Genomic DNA, 22,270 nt, shown 5'->3' on the forward strand with positions numbered 1-22,270 from the left:
TTGGATACTTGACCCTTTGAGTGCCAATTTTGCTGTGAGAGATGTGCAAAATATTCACTAACAATGCTAGGGTCGTAGTCGAGGAATACGAAACACTCTAGTTATAGCCGGCAAATGGTCTGAAGTCAATTAATTAAAGTTTAGTTAAATAGTCGCTGTGAGCAGCACTGGCATTTTTTGCTGAAATTTTGAACATCTCTGGCACTCACAGGGTTTATTATCAGAGGCGAAAAAGCCCCTTAATAGATTGTTTTTTGAGAAATTGTTTAGATTAAACTGGTTCAACCGCAAAACAAAAAATGTGTACCTCTCTGTAGGATTCTTGATGATCATATAATTGGTATAATATAAAAAAAGAGGCCAATAGTCTTTTTCAGTCTTCACTTCTTAAAGTGTTACCTGACCACTGAAGCTCCTCCCACACCTAGAGGCCAGACCCCGATTGTCTCACATACAGGTCAAAAAGATTTTGAAGGCTTTTCCATCACTGCGTCATGACTGGCTCTGTCAATACAGTGCTCTTCTGTACAGTACGCATGCAAAGCCACACCTCCCACAATCCTGGAGTTATAATTCAAAAAAGCCTACCACCCCTCCCAGAAAAAGTGGCAGTGGTCTATGCAGAAGGGGGCGTGGCTTTAAGGGAACACCACACTTGCGAGCCTCGTTTCCTGTTTCGTAACTATGGGGGCACGCCCAGTGCTCTTCAAGCAGACGGCGGCATGCTCTTAGATCTTTGCCTCCCGTGAATAGGTACAGTACTGTTCCACGAAAATTAACATATTTGGCTGTTATGACAAAGCTTTAATTCCCCCTTTGCCAACTTAGATGTAAGTAAGCCTTGGAGAGAGGTTAAGTGGTCATATAATTTTGCAAACTGTAACGTGGCCGATCGTCTCCATCCACTTTATCTCTCTCCAAGGATTAGTACATAGACCCATTGGGTAGAAAAGCATTTTTATTTATCCTCTTATTATGGTAGCCAGTAGTAAAATAGAATATGGGGATAATTAAATATATACCCTTCCGGTAACTCGCCTGTTAGTCAGATGGTGAGTACACAAGGTACAGTAGGTATGTGAAGGTAATAGAGCAACTTTTTTTGTGCTTCAACTTAAATGATGTTTTTGTGGCACAACACAATGAAGTTGTATGATTTAGTGGCACTTCTTGGTATTTCTCCTTTAATTGTTTAAAGATAACAGCTGTTTTATTGCTGTTTGGAATTAACCTTGAATCCCCGGAGTACCACCCACATGCAGTAAGTTTCGAAATAAAAACATGTGCAGACCATGAAACTGCAATGTAACTAGGGGAGTGCACCGGACACTTTTCGGGTTTTATGTTTTTGTTTTGGATCTCCCTTTGGACGACGGGATGCACTAATGCAAAAATGCAGTAAAACCTTGTCTTTGAGGGTTTTACCACATTTTGTAATGCACCTATGCCACTTCCGGCGAGGCTCCGTTGTAGAAGCCTATGGGGGAGGGGGGGGGGGCAAGCCCACTTCCTCCCGAGCATTCTCGCATATGTAAGTGACTTGAAAACCACTTTTATATGCATGCAACTTCGCCATCATTTGATGGTCGCCGACCAGCGAATGATGTGGGTGGATCCCATTAGGCTGCGAATAGATTTTTTGGGCCCTGTGAGGGAACCGTCCTTGCGAATGGGTGGCGGCCAGGCCACCATTCTCAAGGTGGGGTTTGGTGGACTCGCAAGGCTGATAATTCGCAGTCTTGCGAATCAGCCCGAATCAGCCCCATAGTTTGTGAGGTTTAAAAGACGTCAGTCCATCAAGTTTTGTTTGCTTACATCTTTCCTGAGTCCTTCCAGGGTATTGTTCTGGCCTTTCCCAGAGAGTTCTCTTATCTCTCACTGGGGCCATTGCGGGTACATCGGTACTCAGTTCTCTTTGTTGTTTGCAGTGTTGTTTGTGGTTGTATTGTTTAGTGAGGTTTTCTTGTGTTGTTGGTCTGCGACTGGGTCGCTCCAGTCCCTGTTATTTGGCCTGGTGTTGATCGATAGTCCCTCCTAGGTAGTCCCTTTTAGTTAGATCTCCTTTTGACTGTTCCCTTTGAGGAGCACTGATACCTTGTCTCCACATAAGGCCTGGTTGCACCGGAGCTGGGGAGGGCTTAACTCGCCCCTTCAAATGTGGCGACTACAGATGAAGTCTAGCATTGCAGGTATTAGTCATTCTTCACAGGGGGTCAACAGAGACAGGGTAGGGTGCGCCGTGGCCATTCCAAACAGCGGTCCCGGCTACAGGTTCATTCCCGAGACCAGACCTCCAAGATCCTAACATAGCGGCACATATTCTGTTGTGCTTTACAACTGGAACAACAGTGATAAAATAAAATGGGTAATACTACTAGTAACAGACAGATATAGAGGTAGGAGGGCCCTGCTTGCAAGCTTACAATCATGTACTGTATTGGCAGGAAAAAGAGGGAATTTTTGAGTTGTCCCTTGTGTGTCTTCATTGCAATGACATTTCTGGTACAGCCCCCATGTACAGCACCCCTGTCCCACAGTACAAGGATCACACTCCAGCGTGTCTTCATTGCAATTTAGTATTTGGTGCAGTACCCCTGTACACCATGAGGCAGCACCACTGTACAGCAGCCCCCCTTTACAGGGCACAGGACAGCACCCTAGTGGAGCACAGGAGTACAGAAGCACCCACTTTTTTGGCAGACCAGTAGCACCCAATTATTTGTCAGATTGGCAGTACCCAATTATAGGGCAGACAGGGAGCGTCATTATGAATCACAGGCAGAATCCAAATATAGGGCAGACAGGGCACCCCGGGACTGACCGAGCAGTGCCACCCGATGCCACCACCCACAGCCAGACAGCGTTCCTTCCTGCACACTCTCTTATGCTGGAGTGAAGATGGCACCGATCAGCGGGATTTATATTGGATCCAAAACCCGCGAGAATCCGACAGCAGGATGATGACGTTATGCCTCATACTAGAATACGAGTCTGTCGGGAAAAGGCGAGCCACGCTCGGATCCAGCCTCGGATCATGAAGTTTGGGGGGCTCGGATCTCGGAGATCCGAACCCGCTCATCCCTACTAAATAGTCCAAATCAAATGTGTACACTGCGTCGTTCAGTTCGTTCCCAATTTGATCCCGATCTAACCGGGATTGAATAGACAATGAATCTCACTGTGTGTAGAGGGCTAAACACAGAAATTTTTGCCTCAGAGTCAGAATAAGTCACATGGTGGAATTTAATTCTGGGTGAATTGCCAGTACCGCGAAGTTTAAACTCCGACAATGGCAGGCCAATTCACCCCTTTAATCTGGCCCATTTTGAAACCCTTACTGCTTGTTACCCTATGGTGTAGTGAACACTTTTCAGCAAGGTGTCATCGGAGTTCGGCTGGGCATACAAGTTGCCGGCAACTGAATTCCCCCTATAGTGTTGATGGAAGATATTTTTATACAATGTTAAATGTTTCCACCCAGCATACTGTATATTGTAGATACTTTCTACATTTCTATACTACTGCATGTAAAATCCCATTATAATGAACACACTGATGGCTTTCACATTACAATTTACTGTCCAGCCACATAAAAAGTTTAATGATACATTTACGTCAATTAGCCATTGAACACACAATAACGTTGTCACATCATCTTCTACATGGTCCTTTTCAAAAAGTCCACAAGCAAATGATGAGGAAAGCCAAAATCCAATTGGACGACTAAATAACCCTAAAAGATAGGAAGAGAAACATGATTTTAAGACCCAGGAATGTTGTGAGAAAATAAGAAGAACAAAGAAACCCAGAGGTTTTGAGTGACACTTAACAGGATGTGATTTTGTTTTTTGCGATTTTTCTGCAAAAAAACGGGCGAAATCGCACATTTTCCCAAAATCGCCAACTTAATGAGATGCAAATTGCGGTTAAAAAAAAAATTCGCACTTTAAATAGTGGAATTCAGGCAAAAAAAATGTGCGATTTGAGAAAATTCCTAAAAATCGCATCTCATTAAATCTCCCCCGTTAGATCCCTTAGAGGCTTAGACTGGTCCTGGCCAACCGGTGGCTCACTGGCTGTTGTCATACTACATATCCCAGAATGCCCTTCACAATGCTGGCATTCCCATAGCAAACCTATGGTATGGCATGCTGGGATATGCAGGGCGCTGCACTCTTGGGGCCCGATTCAGACCTGCTCACTAGTCTGCTTATATTCGCTGCCTAGCGACCAGGTACACACCGCTCCATAGAACGAATGCCCTCCCCCGCTCACCGCGCCCGAATCCCTGCACTACGATGCGAGAGAATGTGTACGCTTAAACATGCCCTCGCAAGAATCCGCACAGAGGAGAAATCGTTCGATAGCTACTGACCATCGAATGATTTCTCCTCTCTTTGCAGATAAAAGTAAGTCTGGACTTGCGCAACATATTCAGACCCTCACCATGGCGGACGGGGCCAAATTCAGACCTGTGCAAACTTGGTCACCCGCACAAATGCCCCAACCCGGCGGCCCGGCTCGCACAATACATAGTGCAGCCTGCAGAGCGCCGAGCCTAGGATACAGAGGGGCTCGGCGCTCTGCAGGCTGCACTGTGCAGTGAGTGCTCCGAGCCCCGGGAGAAGATGCTGCTGCGCCGCCGACACCACCGCTGGTAAGTAATTGGGGGGGGGTGAGGCGGGGTGCCAGCGTGCGAGGGGGGTGTGCCGGCACGCGAGCGAGGGGGAAGGTGCCGCTGGGGGCCCGGGCTGAAGGTCAGTCCCGGGCCCCAACATTACTAGTGGCGGCCCTGCAAGATGCACTAAGCTTCAAAAGTGATACCATGGAGAGTGATAAACTACCAGCCAATCAGCTCCTGCCTGACATTTTTCAAACACAGTCTGAGACATGGCAGGGAGGAGCTGATTGGCTGGCTGCTTATCACTCTTGCATGCATAGCTATGGAGACATCCAGTGTGTAGGCTCAGGTAAAACTGAGGAGACCCTTCTGTTTGCTCTATGAGGCTGCTATATTTGTTTTGTAGCTGACTGTCGCCATAATACTATTTCAGTCATGTAAACATCCATGTGTGATATTAACCTCATGTGGTGCGATTTCAGGGTTCATTATTTCAAACAAATCCAGTCCTTTGCTGTTCATCAGTGATGTCAGAGCTGTCTCCAACCCTGCAAAGGAAATCATCGATTAACGTGTAAGATAATGTCCTGCGATGTGAAGGAACAACAGAATTACAGCATATTGGGAATTGGGGGTAATTCTGATCTTTTCACATTACTGCAAATTCGGCCCCATCCCGACTTTTTGGGGATTTCGCATGCGCACGGTCTTTCATGCGCATGTTCCGCTCCCCTTTGCAATTTGCCGAGCCGTTAGCAGGGATCGGGGCAGACGGCGGTGGTCCCCACCACTGTCCGCCCTGATCCCTGCTAACGGCTTGATTTGTGGTCGCTCATGGGATTGGCCGGCATTTTGAGGGCGTTCCCGTGGGCGGCCCGATGCGTGCGTGTGACTGGCGGCTGACGTCAAAGTTCAGACTGACTTATTTGCGAAGCCTGGAGAAATAATTAGATTGTCGCGACCATTGACTGATTTCTCCTGCTGTGGAGACATGCGAGGGGGGGGGGGGGAGTGTCCTAGTTACATATCCCCTTGCATGGTTGCAAGCGGAATTGGCAGTGGGGGGGGGTCAGGTATTCGTCAGGGCGGCCTTTCTGGCTCTACCGAGTGAATCAGAATCACCCCTGTTATGTTATAGCCAGCGATATACCAGGGTTGCCGACTTTTAGATTCTCCTTTCCGGAAGAAGCCGTAGAGGCAGCCGTTCGGGGGGGCGGGACCTGAACGTGACATCATTAAGCCCCGCCCCCAGGATGTAAAATAGCCGAATTTACGGATCTCTGTGGAGGGATCGGGCTAAAATGACACGATTGTGACATTTTAGCTCCACCCCCTCCTCTGAGACCCGCGGATTTCGGCATTTAAGTGCTGCGATCGGGGGGCGCAGTGGGGGTCCCCCTGAATCCAGGAAGGTTGCCCACCTTTCTGGGGGGCCGGGAAGGGGGACCCGATTTTCGGGAGACTCCCGGCCATTCCGGGATTGTAGACAACCCTGCGATATACAGACATAAGGGACATTCTGTTAAGTCTTTCCAAAAAATTTTAAAGCAGCAATAACTTTTATGGCAAATCCAACTTGCTTTTAAGTTATTGCTGCTTTAAAATATGAGCAGGCTCGGCTGAGTCGTACTTATATCTGCATGTCTCAGGCTAGAACACAAAGCCCACAAGGCAGAGCTTCCCAAACTCAGGGGGTTATACAGACCGGTCTGCTGCTCTGCAAATATTGCAGAGCCCTGTGATCAGATCGTTGACCCCAAAATCACACCCATCAGTGGCCAGCTGCAAATCCATTCGCAACTCGCTCGCCTTTGAATGAATTCCCCGCTGTGTGCAATCTGTGCGTAACCCAGAACCTACTCTGCCAGTGCGACAGGGACAGGCTGACCGTGGCCGGAGCCGACATCACACTCCCTCCTTGACAACGTCTGGGCACGCCCGTGTTATCTCTGACACACCCAGAAAATGGTTGGTTACCACTTACAAATGCCGGGCTCCTGTCAATCAACTTGTAAACAGCTAGGGATCAAAAAGATCCTTTTTTTTTGCAGAATGGTCTCGCACGTACTACGATGACTTAATTGGAACCTTCATCAGTTTGCGTATTCCTATCTGTGCACAAGCATGTACTGTATATACTTCAAATCTATACTGTTAAGGGGCATACACACAAGGCGATTTTCACCCCTGACTAGATCACTTACAAATGGAGCACTGATCGCTCCCTGTGTATAGCCCCAGGTGACGGCGATGCATGTTCCCACACGTCCTTTGCCCACAGGGAGATTGCGGCCCCACGCTGCACAGATCCCTCAGCACACATCACTGTCTGCATCGGGGGTGTACCGGGATGTGTGCTGAACGCTCATGCTTAAGCCTATCGCTCATGGAGGCCAGGTCACCCCGTGTGTGCGGGGCTTAAGGGTACCCGAGGACCGAGTTTGAGAAACACTGCCACTGGGTGTTTAAATGTTGAACAAATCACATAAAGTAAATGATGTAACCTGCAAACCCGCTTTAACTTGCAGGCAGAACCTGGATAAGTACATCTAAATTAATAGTTCAGATCACCATGGAGATGCACCGCATCGTAAACGAAGCGCTGAGAGAGTGGTGGTGCGAATACAAAGTACCTGCGCCACCCCTCCAGCCCCAGTAGGTGTGATAAGGTAGGTAAGAAAGGGGCTCTCTGGGGACAAATCATAGTTGGACTGGCGAAGTCTGCATGTACAGCACACACTTTTCCCAAAGCTTGCCTGCAGCATGGAATTGTTAAATCCTAGAGGGTCTGCAATGTCTTTGCATAGGCTGTATACATGCCATAGTGGGGTAAGGGAAGGGGGTAGGGGGGACAATCCCAGGATCAGGATTGGCGGGATCCTGGGATTTGGTCTGAAAATTGCAGGGATTTCAATCCTGGGATTGGAGTTTCAAATCCTTGGACTTCGGACATGAACAGTCAAATGCGGCCATGCGGATACGTGTTCAGAGGTCACACTGTGCAGGCCGCACTACCCACCTCACTCTCTTTATGGCGCCGCCTACCCACCCAGCCGCAGCTCCCTGATTGAATACACAGCTCGCAGCTGCACCGCCAACCTGGCTCCCGGACATGCTGCCTGCCCATCTAAATAAATATACGGGTCGCCCGGGGTGTTTCCTTATTAGGGAATCTCGGAATATAGAATAAAATGCCCGGGGATTTGCTTCCCTGGGGCATCAATATCAGCCACACTGGGAATAGGGGTTATTTTGTTACCCATGACTACAGTGGAGTAGGTAAGGTTAGTAGGTACAATCCAGTGCATACATTGCCGCTTTGGGTTGTTAGACCATAGCACAGCCCCCAAAAACATGCTCTATATTTTTGTCCCCCAGGAGACTAAAACACAACTTACGTTTCGCAACAGCTGGAATCCCAGACTCAGATACCATACTTTGAAGAAATTGCCTCACAGACTCCTCACTCTGTGGAACAAGTGTGCATTAGAAAAAAAGGCTACAGAGGACAGTAACCGAGACAGTTCTACTACCGGGGTGATGGGGACAAACATAGTTAAATAAATCTCATGGTTCACATTCGCAGCGTGTGATCTAGCGGGGAAATTTACTAAGATGGGAGTTCTATTTCGGATGGGATGTTGCTATGGGTAACTACTTCTTATTTATTTAGCACCTTCTAGAAGATAATAGATCGTATCTGATTGTCATAAACATCTATGAGCCTGATTTAGACCTGATCGCCCATTGATCAATTAGATACCACCCCACCAGAGTGAAATCCCACCCGCGCAAGCCTGTGATTTACTTCAGAGATTGGCTGCAAATCTATTCGCACCACTGAATGATTTCCCCACTGTGTGTGGTCTGTGCGTAGCCCAGGACTTACTCCGTGAATGCGATAGAAACAGGCTAAGCGGGGCCGGATCTGACGTCACCGGGGGTTAAAGTGTGGGGGGGGAACTGGGTGGAACCACCACCTGGTTTGGTACGCGAGCCACCTATTCTATTCTCCCTCTATGGGGGTCGTGGACCCCCACGAGGGAAAATAGCGGGTGGCTGTCGGGCACCCGGCTGTCTGCATTTTGACAGTCAGGATCCTGACGTCGGGTAAATGACTGACTGTCGGGAACCCGTCCGGCACCCGTATGTGATGTTATAAAAGCCAGTAAGAAAAGCAGGCTTTGTGTATGCTGAACACTATACAGTATGTTCTCCTTATACATGTGTGTGTGTGTGACATAATGTGTGGCATACATGTATAAGGAGTACTACTGTGTGGCGTAACTTGAATAAGGGTCACTACATGTGGTTAAAAAGATTGTGCTGTGTGGCATAATTTGAATTGGGGGCCTTATTGTGTGACCACACCCCTCCCTAGACCACTGTCTCTTTAAAAATATGTCAGGAAGGGCACAAATTTGCAGTTTGTAGGGGGTGCCAAAAACCCCGGCACTGGCCGGGTCTCAGTCTAATGGGGGGAAGGAGGACAGGGGAAATGAGTTCCAACACCTCTCCAGGACCACTTTAAGCCATGGACGTCACATACCCACCCATCAAAGCCTGGGCACGCCTGCGTTTTCCTGACACTCCCAGATAATGACCGGTTACCATCCCCAAATGCCGGCTTTCTGTCAGTCAACTTGCAAACAGCCAGCGATAAAAAAAGGAGCAGGCTTCTATCACAGGATGGCCTCGTAGTAGTAGTAGTAGTAGTAGTAGTACGTTTATTTATAAGGTGCCGCAAAGTGTCCGCAGCGCCGTACATAGCAAACAAAAAACAAATTACAAGGTAATGTACAGGGTGTGTTGAAAAATACAGTATGAATAGGGGTATAGCTGGTAGAACTAAAATCAGCATCAGTTCAGAAGTAGGTGTCAAAATTGTCGAGGAGACTGAAGATGAAGTAGAGGAAGGGAAGAACAGGACAGGAGTACAGTTGAGGTAATGAGGTAGGGTGAGTACGTGAGGCAGGAGGACCCTACTCATAAGAGTTAACATACTAAAAATAGGTGGGTGGACGAACGAAAAACAATAGGATAAGTAAGAACGGAGGGGAACGGAGGCAGGATAGGAGGATCAAAAGAGGTTAGGAGGAGGGATAGGCTAGTCGAAAAAAGTGGGTTTTGAGGAAGCGCTTGAAGGAGGTAAGGGAATCAGAAAGCCTGATGGGTGGCGGAAGGTTGTTCCAGTGCACGGGGGCAGCACGAGAGAAGTCTTGGACACGGGAGTGGGAGGAGGTGATTAGGTGAGAGGTCAGTCGGCGGTCAGCGATGGAGCGAAGAGGACGGGAGGGAGTGTGGATAGAGATCAGTGAAGAGAGGTAGGGAGCTGTGGAGGAGGAGAGAGCCTTGTAGGTGGTGGTGAGGAGTTTAAAGAGAACTCGGAAAGGAATGGGGAGCCAGTGAAGAGATAGACAGAGGGGGGTACATGTGTACTCCGGGCCGTATGTATGAGCAGTCCATCAATTATTGCCCTGCCTGCGTATTCGCAGGCGAACCACCAGGTCTGTATTAGGCCTTATATCTATAAGTCTTGTTTGTGTCACTTACATCCAATGTACTTACCTCAGACACTGACAACGTGCTCCGGAACGCAGTAATGTGAACTCTGATACAGAGAAATAAATAACAGAGTGAGAACAAACACAATTTTTTTTAGTGGATACGGGGACGTTAGGAAGACCCCCGCGGAAAATGGTAAATAGTGACTACCAATCCCTTAATTCTCCAGTGCCATATAAGAAGCAGAGACTATTATTATCAGGTCACTATAACATATAAACTCACACAGAATCAGACGGGTGTAACATAAGTTTCTTGTCTGCATAGGAGGCCTGGACTGCGGTAACAATTTCCTGCAATGAAATTAATTAGGTAAAAAGCGGTTTTCAGTAAAGCTATTGGCTGACCGTGTCATACACGTGCAACGGTTATCATAACTAGAACATAACCATCAATAAAGGCACACACATTTGGTCCCATGCTTATTTAAAATGTATACTAAAAAGAAGAAAAAAAAATCCAACAATTCACAACCAAAAACAGCACAATTGTGCATTAGCACAGTTCAACAATTTACAACCAAAAACAGCACAGGTTTCAGAAACACAATCATAACACAGAAGTAACCACTAAAACTTATATCTTGACTATCCTACCGGTAGGATGGTGACGCTGACCCCCATCATTCTAATAACAACTCAACAAAGGTGAGCGCACCCAAACATCAATAACTTGCACTTGGACTGGTGACCTGCTGTTCTTTCCCAACATTAACAAACCGCCAAATCCAAGAAAAACATATGTGGACGGAGGGTGAGAAGTCAAAAGGGGATTTTGCCAATTAAGGTAATGCCATAAATATGATCACCTCCTAAACACACTGCTTCCAATGATAGGACCGTAGGCCACATGTAATACGGGTTGAGTGTCCCTATTCCGAGATTTCTCTGGATTTTGGAATATATTTTTTTCCATACTTACCTGTTCCTCTGGTGGTGCCCCTATGGTCCCCCGGCATCGGCGGCAGCCTTCAGGATCCTCTTCAGCGCCATCTTCTGTCCCAGGGGTGCACTGTACGAGTGCGCAGGCGCGCTGGTGACGTTACCTGCGCACTCGCTCAATGCAACCCTGGGACCGGAGATGCTGCTGAAGAGGATCCTGGAGGTTGCTGTGGGCAACCCCCCTCTCCAAGGGAAAAAAAATCCAATATATTAAAAAAAAAACACTGTTTTCGGAATATTTCATATTTTGGAATACACGGATAAGGGAGACCCAAAACCTTACTGTAATTGGTCAGTACAATACATCCAGCACATTTAGATTTTGCCGTGTGAAAAACTAGGAGATCTCGCACAAAGGCCCTTATTCTGATCGGTGCGGATATTCCCGAATTCTTACGGTGCGGCCATCGTCCGTAGAAACGCCCACGTGTCCTCCGCATTCGGACGGACTCACTCTTTAAGAACAGGGCGTGTTTACGGACGAAATACAAACCATACGTGTGCGGGTGAAACACTCCGATTCTGCACGGTATTACAGAGTATGCACGGGAATCCCGCATCCAAACGGATGGCAAGCGGTGCTTCCGCACGGAAGCGGTGTATTTACGCCAAACTACAAACTATTATGTCTATTCTGCAATACATCACATGACCCACTTATTCAATTACCTATCCTCATACAAAAATGCCTGTTTGGAATTGGAATCAATTAGATGCCAATATATCCTTACAAGCATGCCTAACACATGCATTGCACACATTAACCCTTACAGCAATTGAAGTGCAATGGTTTCAATTAAAGCACTGACAAGCGTCCTATTAGTGAGTAATGAGTAAAGGAGTCGATTGTATTGGGTTCAGGTGTTAATGCTTGTAGTCATTAGGCGTTCCGTTCGGCTACCGCAAGACCGAGTGGTTTCCGCAAAGTAATACTTGACTTATGGACACCGCACATTTCTATCGGTTTTGGTCGCGTGCATTCGGAGTGCTATCCGAATGTACGCCCCCCAACATAAGTGTACTCCCCCGTGTCCGCCCATGTTTCCTCCCAGTTTTTCCCACTTTGAAACTACGCCCATGTCTCATTCCGCATGACGCCCATAATACGCCCATATTTCAAGACTGATTGCGGGGCACAGTTTTGTACGGGATTTGCACGAACAGGTACGGAGTCAATGCGTGGCACATGCGCGTGGCGTTCTCCACGCATGCGCAGACGCCGTAAAGACGCTATCCGAAAGTATGCGGAAAAGTACGCATCAATCAGAATAAGGGCCAAAGTCTTCTACTTGCTTCTTGCACTTAGTGCACATCAATTAAAAGACTCTATCGCCCTTATTGACACTAATAGGAGATTTCTCCTCTATTACATGGCATAAAGATGCCTCAAATGTTGCAGTGCAGATAAAAACACATTACTGTTACAATCACTTACCAGCAACACTACAGAAAGATCCAGATAATAGAAGGGATACAGATCCTGGGGGCCTCACGGTGTGAGGATTATTCCTTTTAAATTTCACTGTCCGTGTCATATGCATTTGTGTTGTATATTTCGCAGTTTTTTTAACAAAATTCGATGAATAAAGGTTATATTTTATTCAACTCTGTAAGTGCACCACACAGAGACACTCTTTCTTTCCATTCTCTTGTCATATAAACATATAAGCACATTGGGCAGCTGCCCAGGACCCCACAAATGTAGATGCCTTCGAGCAGGGGCAGGGAATGGTCACACAATTATATATCTGCTTTCCAGCCTGCAGCCAATGGCTGTCAGCACTTTGATTGGTAGATGGCTGGCGCTATCCACCAATCAGAGTATTGACTGTGTGGAAGCATGTAGGAAAGGTCTCGCAGGCCTGTCCCATGCTACCTTGAGTGTGAGTGAGTAAATAATTGCATACCACACTGCAATTTCTCTACCTACATTTAATATTAAGCATACCCCCTCATTAAGTTGACCATGTCCCTTCTGGCAGCATGCATTGGCCCGTTTGGATGGCCGTTTCCACCAGGCTAAATGATGCCAACCAGCCCCTGGGCTCAGCCCACAATATGGCCGATCTCCACTGTCAGCAAGCAACCATTGCAGGAAGTGTTTTCCTTGTTAAGATTACGGTATCTCCTCTTGAACCACCAGTAGGATTATATTCTAAAAAAAGAATAGTTCCATGTAGCATTGCACATAATTTATGGGTTTATGTTTAAATATCCCTGATGCTCACTTACCATTTCAAAATATAAATCTGTTGAGGAAGACGTGTTTATTTGTACAGCTACAGACGAGGTAACAATTGTCCCCTTTTCGTTGATTTTGATTCGAGGAGCAGTGAGGCTCCACACCTTTGTCATAGCTTGGTCCACAGGAAGATCTTTCAGGATCTAGCTTATCAGGAAAACACAAGAGTTAGCGCAAATGGAATGGTTCTCTAGAACAGTGGTAGTCAACCCTAGCCCTCGAGAGCTACCAACAGTTCACATTTTCCAGACAACCTAGCTGCTGCACAGCTGCACTCATTAATCACTGACACATTTTAAAAGATCCGCAGATGGAGCTAATTAGCTCACTTGTGATTCTGTGAGGAGAGCTGCAAAACATGCACTGTTGGTAGCTCTCGAGGACTAGGGTTGGCTACCCAAGCTCTAGAATATACCTTACTACATGAGGTGGCCAAGCCTCCACCTACCAGCAACCATAGCCCTATTTAGACACTCCCAATTCTAGAGGCTAATTAGCTGTCACAAAAACCTAAAGACATTACAGGGAATGGCGAGAGGTGTGTAAAAAGTGTCCCCCGGCTGTGGCATGACACTGCGGGCTGCTGGAGCCCAGTGCTGGTTTCAAAATACGGGGGACCCCCAGATTTTTTCGTCCCCCGTATTTTTGGAACCAGGACCGGTCCAAGAGTCCGGGGCTGATTTCTGAAATCCTGGGGACCCCTACTCTTTTTGTCCCCCGTATTTTTGGAACCAGGTCCAGCTCAACGAGCCCGGGGCTGGTTATGCTCAGGAGGGGGCAATGATCTGTGCATGGTCCTGGCAAATTCGCCTGTCAGAACCTGGTCTGCATGTGCATCTCATTAAATATGCGATTTTTATAATTTTCAATGCGAAAACATCTGGATGCGAGTTTCGGCAGTGCTAAAAATCACTCCTTCACAATGTGCGGTTTCGCGTCAAAATCCGCGGGTTTTTTGCCGTTTTCCGCATCTCAATAAATATGCGAATTTGGCAAAATGTGCGTTTTTTTGCCTAAAAATCAGAAAAATCACATTTTCGCATCTCATTTAGGGGAAAATTTACTAAAGGAAATTTGTAAAAAAATAGGTGTATTTGTATCCAGAAATACACTTATTTTTGACATTTACTATCCCGAAAATACGGCAATTCGTATTCGTATTGATGTGCTATCAATACGAATACGAATTGAAATATTTTCGGGATAGTAAATGTCAAAAATAAGTGTATTTCTGGATACAAATACACCTATTTTGTACAAATTTCCTTTAGTAAAAATTCCCCTAAATGTCATCCACCATTTCAGAAGTTATTGCAGTAGGTTTGTATTGTGCATTACTGCAAGTGTCCAGGAGAGGGCAATGTTTCCTAAGTTATAAAATGCTGCCTACAAGGCACACGTTTCACATTATTAGCAGTGAGCACCCTCTTAATAACAGCAAAGAGTCTTACATAAAACCCATCATGTGTAGACTGGAATAAATTGTTTAACATACAGTACAGTAACTTGGTATCCGGACTATTGTTAGTAGAGATGAGCGGGTCCGGATCCCCGAGATCCGACAGATCCGAATATCGGGGATCCGGGCCAGATCCGAGCCGGCTCGGGTGTTCCCGCCTGAATTCCGGACCAATAACGAGGCCGAACGTCATCATCGCGCTGTCGGATTCTCGCGGGAGCGGGATCTTATAAAAGACGCACGCGCGCCCGCCATCTTCACTCCAATCTTGGAGAGGGAAGAGGGTGGTTGGGAAGCTCCGTGTGCTCCGTGCTGTGCTCTGTGCCATGTGCTCCGTGACCTGACCTGTGCCCTCACTGCCCTGTGCTGTGCTCCGTGCCATGTGCTCCGTGCTGTGCTGTGCTCCGTGACCTGCCCTCACTGCCCTGTGCTGTGCTCCATGCCATGTGCTCCGTGCTGTGCTGTGCTGTGCTCCGTGACCTGCCCTCACTGCCCTGTGTTGTAGACTTGTGGCCTGAGCCCTGTAGTGTGATTTAACTAACTAGGTGCTGCAGTGCTCACACGCAGGGGCTGCAGTGTCCACTGTCCAGGGGCTGTCCTGTGGCCCGTGCCCTGATGTGATTTATTTAGCCCTAAGCCCTGTGTTGTGATTTATTTTATTTAGCCCTGAACCCTGTGTTTTTTTTGTGATTTAACTAACTCAGTGCTGCAGTGCTCACACACAGGGGCTGCAGTGCTGCTGAGTAGTACACTGTGTACAGGGGCAGCATTATTACAAGGGGCTGTGTCCAGTGTGACGGCCTATATCTTATCCATTGTCCAGTGTCACAAGTCACTCACGACATATATCCTGTGTCCTGTCCTGTGTGACGACTGACGACATATCCTGTGTCCAGTGTGACGACATATATCCTGTGTCCAGTGTGACGACATATATCCTGTGTCCAGTGTGACGACATATATCCTGTGTCCAGCGTGACATATATCCATTGTCCAGTGTGACGACATATATCCTGTTTCCAGTGTGACGACATATATCCAGTGTCCAGTGTGACGACATATATCCTGTGTCCAGTGTCACGACATATATCCTGTGTCCAGTGTGACGACATATATCCAGTGTCCAGTGTGACGACATATATCCAGTGGCCAGTGTGACGACAATATATCCTGTGTCCAGTGTCACAAGTCACAACATATATCCTGTGTCCAGTGTGACATGTAATGTGTGCCGGCATATATCCTGTGTCCTGCATGACATATATTCATTGTCCAGTGTGACCACATATATCCATTGTCCACTGTGACGACATATATCCATTGTCCAGTGTGACGACATATATCCTGTGTCCAGTGTGACGACATATATCCTGTGTCCAGTGTGACGACATATATCCTGTGTCCAGCGTGACATATATCCATTGTCCAGTGTGACGACATATATCCTGTGTCCAGTGTGACGACATATATCCAGTGTCCAGTGTGACGACATATATCCTGTGTCCAGTGTGACGACATATATCCTGTGTCCAGTGTGACGACATATATCCTGTGTCCAGTGTGACGACAATATATCCTGTGTCCAGTGTCACAAGTCACAACATATATCCTGTGTCCAGTGTGACATGTAATGTGTGCCGGCATATATCCTGTGTCCAGCATGACATATATCCATTGTCCAGTGTGACGACATATATCCTGTGTCCAGTGTGACGACATATATCCTGTGTCCAGCGTGACATATATCCATTGTCCAGTGTGACGACATATATCCTGTGTCCAGTGTGACGACATATATCCTGTGTCCAGTGTGACGACATATATCCTGTGTCCAGCGTGACATATATCCATTGTCCAGTGTGACGACATATATCCTGTGTCCAGTGTGACGACATATATCCAGTGTCCAGTGTGACGACATATATCCTGTGTCCAGTGTGACGACATATATCCTGTGTCCAGTGTGACGACATATATCCATTGTCCACTGTGACGACATATATCCATTGTCCAGTGTGACGACATATATCCATTGTCCACTGTGACGACATATATCCATTGTCCAGTGTGACGACATATATCCTGTGTCCAGTGTGACGACATATATCCTGTGTCCAGTGTGACGACATATATCCTGTGTCCAGTGTGACGACATATATCCTGTGTCCAGTGTGACGACATATATCCTGTGTCCAGTGTGACGACATATATCCTGTGTCCAGCGTGACATATATCCATTGTCCAGTGTGACGACATATATCCTGTGTCCAGTGTGACGACATATATCCATTGTCCAGTGTGACGACATATATCCATTGTCCAGTGTGACGACATATATCCATTGTCCAGTTTGACGACATATATCCTGTGTCCAGTGTGACGACATATATCCTGTGTCCAGTGTGACGACATATATCCTGTGTCCAGTGTGACGACATATATCCTGTGTCCAGTGTGACGACATATATCCTGTGTCCAGTGTGACGACATATATCCTGTGTCCAGTGTGACGACATATATCCTGTGTCCAGTGTGACGACATATATCCTGTGTCCAGTGTGACGACATATATCCTGTGTCCAGCGTGACATATATCCATTGTCCAGTGTGACGACATATATCCATTGTCCACTGTGACGACATATATCCATTGTCCAGTGTGACGACATATATCCTGTGTCCAGTGTGACGACATATTTCCTGTGTCCAGTGTGACGACATATATCCTGTGTCCAGTGTGACGACATATATCCTGTGTCCAGTGTGACGACATATATCCTGTGTCCAGTGTGCCGGCATATATCCTGTGTCCTGCATGACATATATCCATTGTCCAGTGTGACGACATATATCCATTGTCCACTGTGACGACATATATCCATTGTCCAGTGTGACGACATATATCCTGTGTCCAGTGTGACGACATATATCCTGTGTCCAGTGTGACGACATATATCCTGTGTCCAGTGTGACGACATATATCCTGTGTCCAGTGTGACGACATATATCCTGTGTCCAGTGTGACGACATATATCCTGTGTCCAGCGTGACATATATCCATTGTCCAGTGTGACGACATATATCCTGTGTCCAGTGTGACGACATATATCCATTGTCCAGTGTGACGACATATATCCATTGTCCAGTGTGACGACATATATCCATTGTCCAGTTTGACGACATATATCCTGTGTCCAGTGTGACGACATATATCCTGTGTCCAGTGTGACGACATATATCCTGTGTCCAGTGTGACGACATATATCCTGTGTCCAGTGTGACGACATATATCCTGTGTCCAGTGTGACGACATATATCCTGTGTCCAGTGTGACGACATATATCCTGTGTCCAGTGTGACGACATATATCCTGTGTCCAGTGTGACGACATATATCCTGTGTCCAGCGTGACATATATCCATTGTCCAGTGTGACGACATATATCCATTGTCCACTGTGACGACATATATCCATTGTCCAGTGTGACGACATATATCCTGTGTCCAGTGTGACGACATATTTCCTGTGTCCAGTGTGACGACATATATCCTGTGTCCAATGTGACGACATATATCCTGTGTCCAGTGTGACGACATATATCCTGTGTCCAGTGTGACGACATATATCCAGTGTCCAGTGTGACGACATATATCCTGTGTCCAGTGTGACGACATATATCCTGTGTCCAGTGTGACGACATATATCCTGTGTCCAGTGTGACGACATATATCCAGTGTCCAGTGTGACGACATATATCCTGTGTCCAGTGTGACGACATATATCCTGTGTCCAGTGTGACGACATATATCCTGTGTCCAGTGTGACGACATATATCCAGTGGCCAGTGTGACGACAATATATCCTGTGTCCAGTGTCACAAGTCACAACATATATCCTGTGTCCAGTGTGACATGTAATGTGTGCCGGCATATATCCTGTGTCCTGCATGACATATATCCATTGTCCAGTGTGACGACATATATCCATTGTCCACTGTGACGACATATATCCATTGTCCAGTGTGACGACATATATCCTGTGTCCAGTGTGACGACATATATCCTGTGTCCAGTGTGACGACATATATCCTGTGTCCAGCGTGACATATATCCATTGTCCAGTGTGACGACATATATCCTGTGTCCAGTGTGACGACATATATCCTGTGTCCAGTGTGACGACATATATCCTGTGTCCAGTGTGACGACATATATCCTGTGTCCAGTGTGACGACATATATCCTGTGTCCAGTGTGACGACATATATCCTGTGTCCAGTGTGACGACATATATCCTGTGTCCAGTGTGACGACATATATCCTGTGTCCAGTGTGACGACATATATCCTGTGTCCAGTGTGACGACATATATCCTGTGTCCAGTGTGACGACATATATCCTGTGTCCAGCGTGACATATATCCATTGTCCAGTGTGACGACATATATCCATTGTCCACTGTGACGACATATATCCATTGTCCAGTGTGACGACATATATCCTGTGTCCAGTGTGACGACATATTTCCTGTGTCCAGTGTGACGACATATATCCTTTGTCCAGTGTGACGACATATATCCAGTGTAACGGGCTGTGTCCAGGGGCAGTGTCCAGTGACCAGGGGCAGTGTCCAGTGTCACAGGCTGTGTCCAGTGTAAAAAATCAGAAAAATAAATAAAAGTATTAAAAAATTTTGGGGGGGGAAGGATGATGGAGGAGGAAATAGTGGGAGATCAGCAACCTGATAGAACTTCTGAAGCTGCTACCACCAGTCATATTCATGATGGCAAGGCCGATGGTCAAAGGCCTAGAGGCCATGTAAAAGCAAAGCAGAAATCAAATTTTACAATGGTCCATAAAAAAAAAATTAAGTCACGTGCGTAGAAAAATAAAATTGGCAATATGCCGTTCACCACACGCAGTGGGAAGGAAAGGCTACGGCCTTGGCCTTTGTTTCTGACTGATGGTACAGCGTCTCAGAAGAATGATGGTAGCCCTTCTGCTACTACAAAAAAAAGAATGAAAGTTTTTAAGACAAAGGCGAGTTCACAAATGTCACAAATCCCAGAGGAGAGTCTAAGTGTGTCCGTGGATGCCATATGTGAGCCGGACCTTTCAAATACTGTTTGTGAAGAGGAGGTTCATTCCACCATTTGCATGCCCTCTGCAAGTGTGTGCAAGAGCATCCCCAGTCAAGATTTTGACCTGGTTATTGAGGATGCTTCTGAGGAATTGGATGTGGATTCTGTTGGTGAAGCTGGCACACAGAGGGATGCGGATGATGACGATGTTGGGGATGATGTTGTTTGTTTTAAGGCACCGACGGAGACAGTTGTTGTCCGGGGTGTGGAAAAGCCCATTGTCATGCCAGGGCAAAAGACCAAAAAATCCACCTCGTATGTATGGAATTATTTCTACCCAAATCCGGACAACAACTATCAAGCCGTGTGTAGCGTTTGCAAAGCTATTGTAAGTAGACCTCCTCACTGTTACGTCATTTGCAGCGCATCCATCAGAAGTTTTTGTCAAAAGAAACTGTGAACAAACATGTAGCAGCCCGCCCAGCGTCACCGTCCTGCTCCCCTTTCTCTGTTAAATCCAAGGTCCTGCAATCTCCTCAAACAACTGCATCATCCCCATCCTCAGAGATTATGGGATTGGGAAGTAGTCCTGCACCCAATGTCATGATCCTGACTGAATCCTCTCCTATCCTGGATTCCTCAGAAGCATCCTTATCAGGTACACCTGTTGCTTCTGCTGCTGCTGGTGCTGATGCTGCTTCAAGGAAAGGGACCAGGAATGCTAGTCCTGATCACTTAGCCAAGCAACTGACTGTAAGTCAATCCTTTGAAAGGGGGATGAAGTATGCCAGCAGTCACCCCGTTGCACAGCGTATTACTGACGCCATAACAACTATGTTGGTAATAGACGTGCGTCCAGTATCCACAATTAATTCTGTGGGTTTTACCCAGTTGCTAGAGATCCTGTGTCCCCGTTACCAAATTCCATCTAGGTTCCTCTTCTCCAGGAAGGCAATACCCAGGCTGTACACGGACATTAAAAAAAGCGTTGTTACTGTCCTTAAAAATGCCTCTGTACCCACTGTCCACTTAACCACGGATATGTGGACAAGCGGAACAGGGCAAACAAAAGACTACATGTCTGTGACTGCTCACTGGGTGGATGTATTGCCTTCAGCAGCAGCACCAACAGCAGCAACAGCAACATCATCTCCCATTGCTATTCAGAGGCAGGCTACACTGTGTATCACCGGTTTCAGTAAAAGGCACACAGCGGAAAACCTCCTAGAAAAACTACGGGAAGTCATTGCGCAATGGCTTACCCCACTTGGACTCTCCTAGGGATTTGTGGTATCCGACAATGCCACTAATATTGTGAGTGCATTACATGTGGGCGAATTCCAACATGTCCCATGTTTTGCTCACACAGTAAATTTGGTGGTGCACCATTTCTTGAAAAAGGACAGGGGTGTTCAAGAGATGTTGTCCGTTGTTCGGAAAATTTGTGGACATTTTCGCCATTCTGCAAGTGCGTGCAGGAGATTGCAAGACTTGCAAGAAAAGCTAAATTTGCCCTGCCATCAGCTGAAGCAAGAGGTGGTCACGAGGTGGAATTCCACCCTCTATATGCTTCAGCGGATGGAGGAGCAGCAAAATGCCATCCAAACCTACACCTCGACCTATGACATAGGGAGAGGAACGGGAATGCACCTGAGCCAACCTTAGTGGAGAATAATTTCCGTGGTTTGCAAGATCCTGCAGCCCTTTGAGGCTGCTACACGCGAAGTTAGTTCTGACACTGCCAGCTTGAGCCAGGTCATTCCCTTGATAGGTCTTTTGCAGAAGCAGTTGGAGAAATTGAAGGAGGAGTTGAAGCACACTGATTCTGCTAGATATGTTGGGCTAGTGGATCACGCCATTAGTTCCCTTTGCAACGATCCAAGGGTCGCGGATGTCTTACAATCAGATCTTTACATTTTGGGGACAATGCTGGATCCTAGGTTTAAGTCTTACATCGTGTCTTTGTTACCAATGGGAACAAATCTGCAGAGGTGCAAAGACCTCTTGGTCCAAAAATTGTCAGCTGAAGCGGAACGTGGCAGGCGCACAACTTCTCCTTCAATTTCTACCACAGGGGTTGCGAGGAAAAAGCTCAATTTTCCTAAAAGACCGACTGCTATTCAGTCCGGAAATCTATTTACATCTGGTCCGGACTGAAGGAGCTTCCTAGCATCATGGACACGTCGACTGCCACAGACTATGATGCTATCACCATTGAAAGAATGGTGGATGACTACTTTGCTGATAGCATCAATATAGGTATGTCAGACTGTCCATTCCATTACTGGCAGGAAAAAAAGGCAATGTGGCACCCTTTGCACAAACTGGCTTTGCTTTATTTAAGTTGTCCACCCTCCAGTGTCT

At 46.7% G+C, this 22,270-nt stretch overlaps 1 protein-coding gene across 4 annotated transcripts in view; it reads right to left on the reverse strand.

Moving 5' to 3' along the window:
• Nucleotides 1–3,560: 3,560 nt before the first annotated feature.
• CETP (cholesteryl ester transfer protein) overlaps nt 3,561–22,270 on the reverse strand; it is a 63,862-nt gene continuing 45,152 nt past the window's right edge. For all 4 annotated transcript variants that reach the window (XM_083165100.1, XM_083165099.1, XM_083165101.1 and 1 more), the window contains 6 exons: nt 13,360–13,512; nt 10,412–10,479; nt 10,190–10,232; nt 8,020–8,089; nt 5,084–5,169; nt 3,561–3,733 (listed from right to left, as the gene is read on the reverse strand). In XM_083165100.1, coding sequence (XP_083021226.1) covers nt 3,659–3,733; nt 5,084–5,169; nt 8,020–8,089; nt 10,190–10,232; nt 10,412–10,479; nt 13,360–13,512 — 495 coding nt within the window. In that variant the 3' untranslated portion in view covers nt 3,561–3,658. The remainder of the gene's footprint in view (nt 3,734–5,083; nt 5,170–8,019; nt 8,090–10,189; nt 10,233–10,411; nt 10,480–13,359; nt 13,513–22,270) is intronic.

This window comes from Crinia signifera, chromosome 11 (genome assembly GCF_055691185.1).
Source record: "Crinia signifera chromosome 11, ASM5569118v1, whole genome shotgun sequence".
In the NCBI taxonomy this organism is placed as follows: Eukaryota; Metazoa; Chordata; class Amphibia; order Anura; family Myobatrachidae; genus Crinia; species Crinia signifera.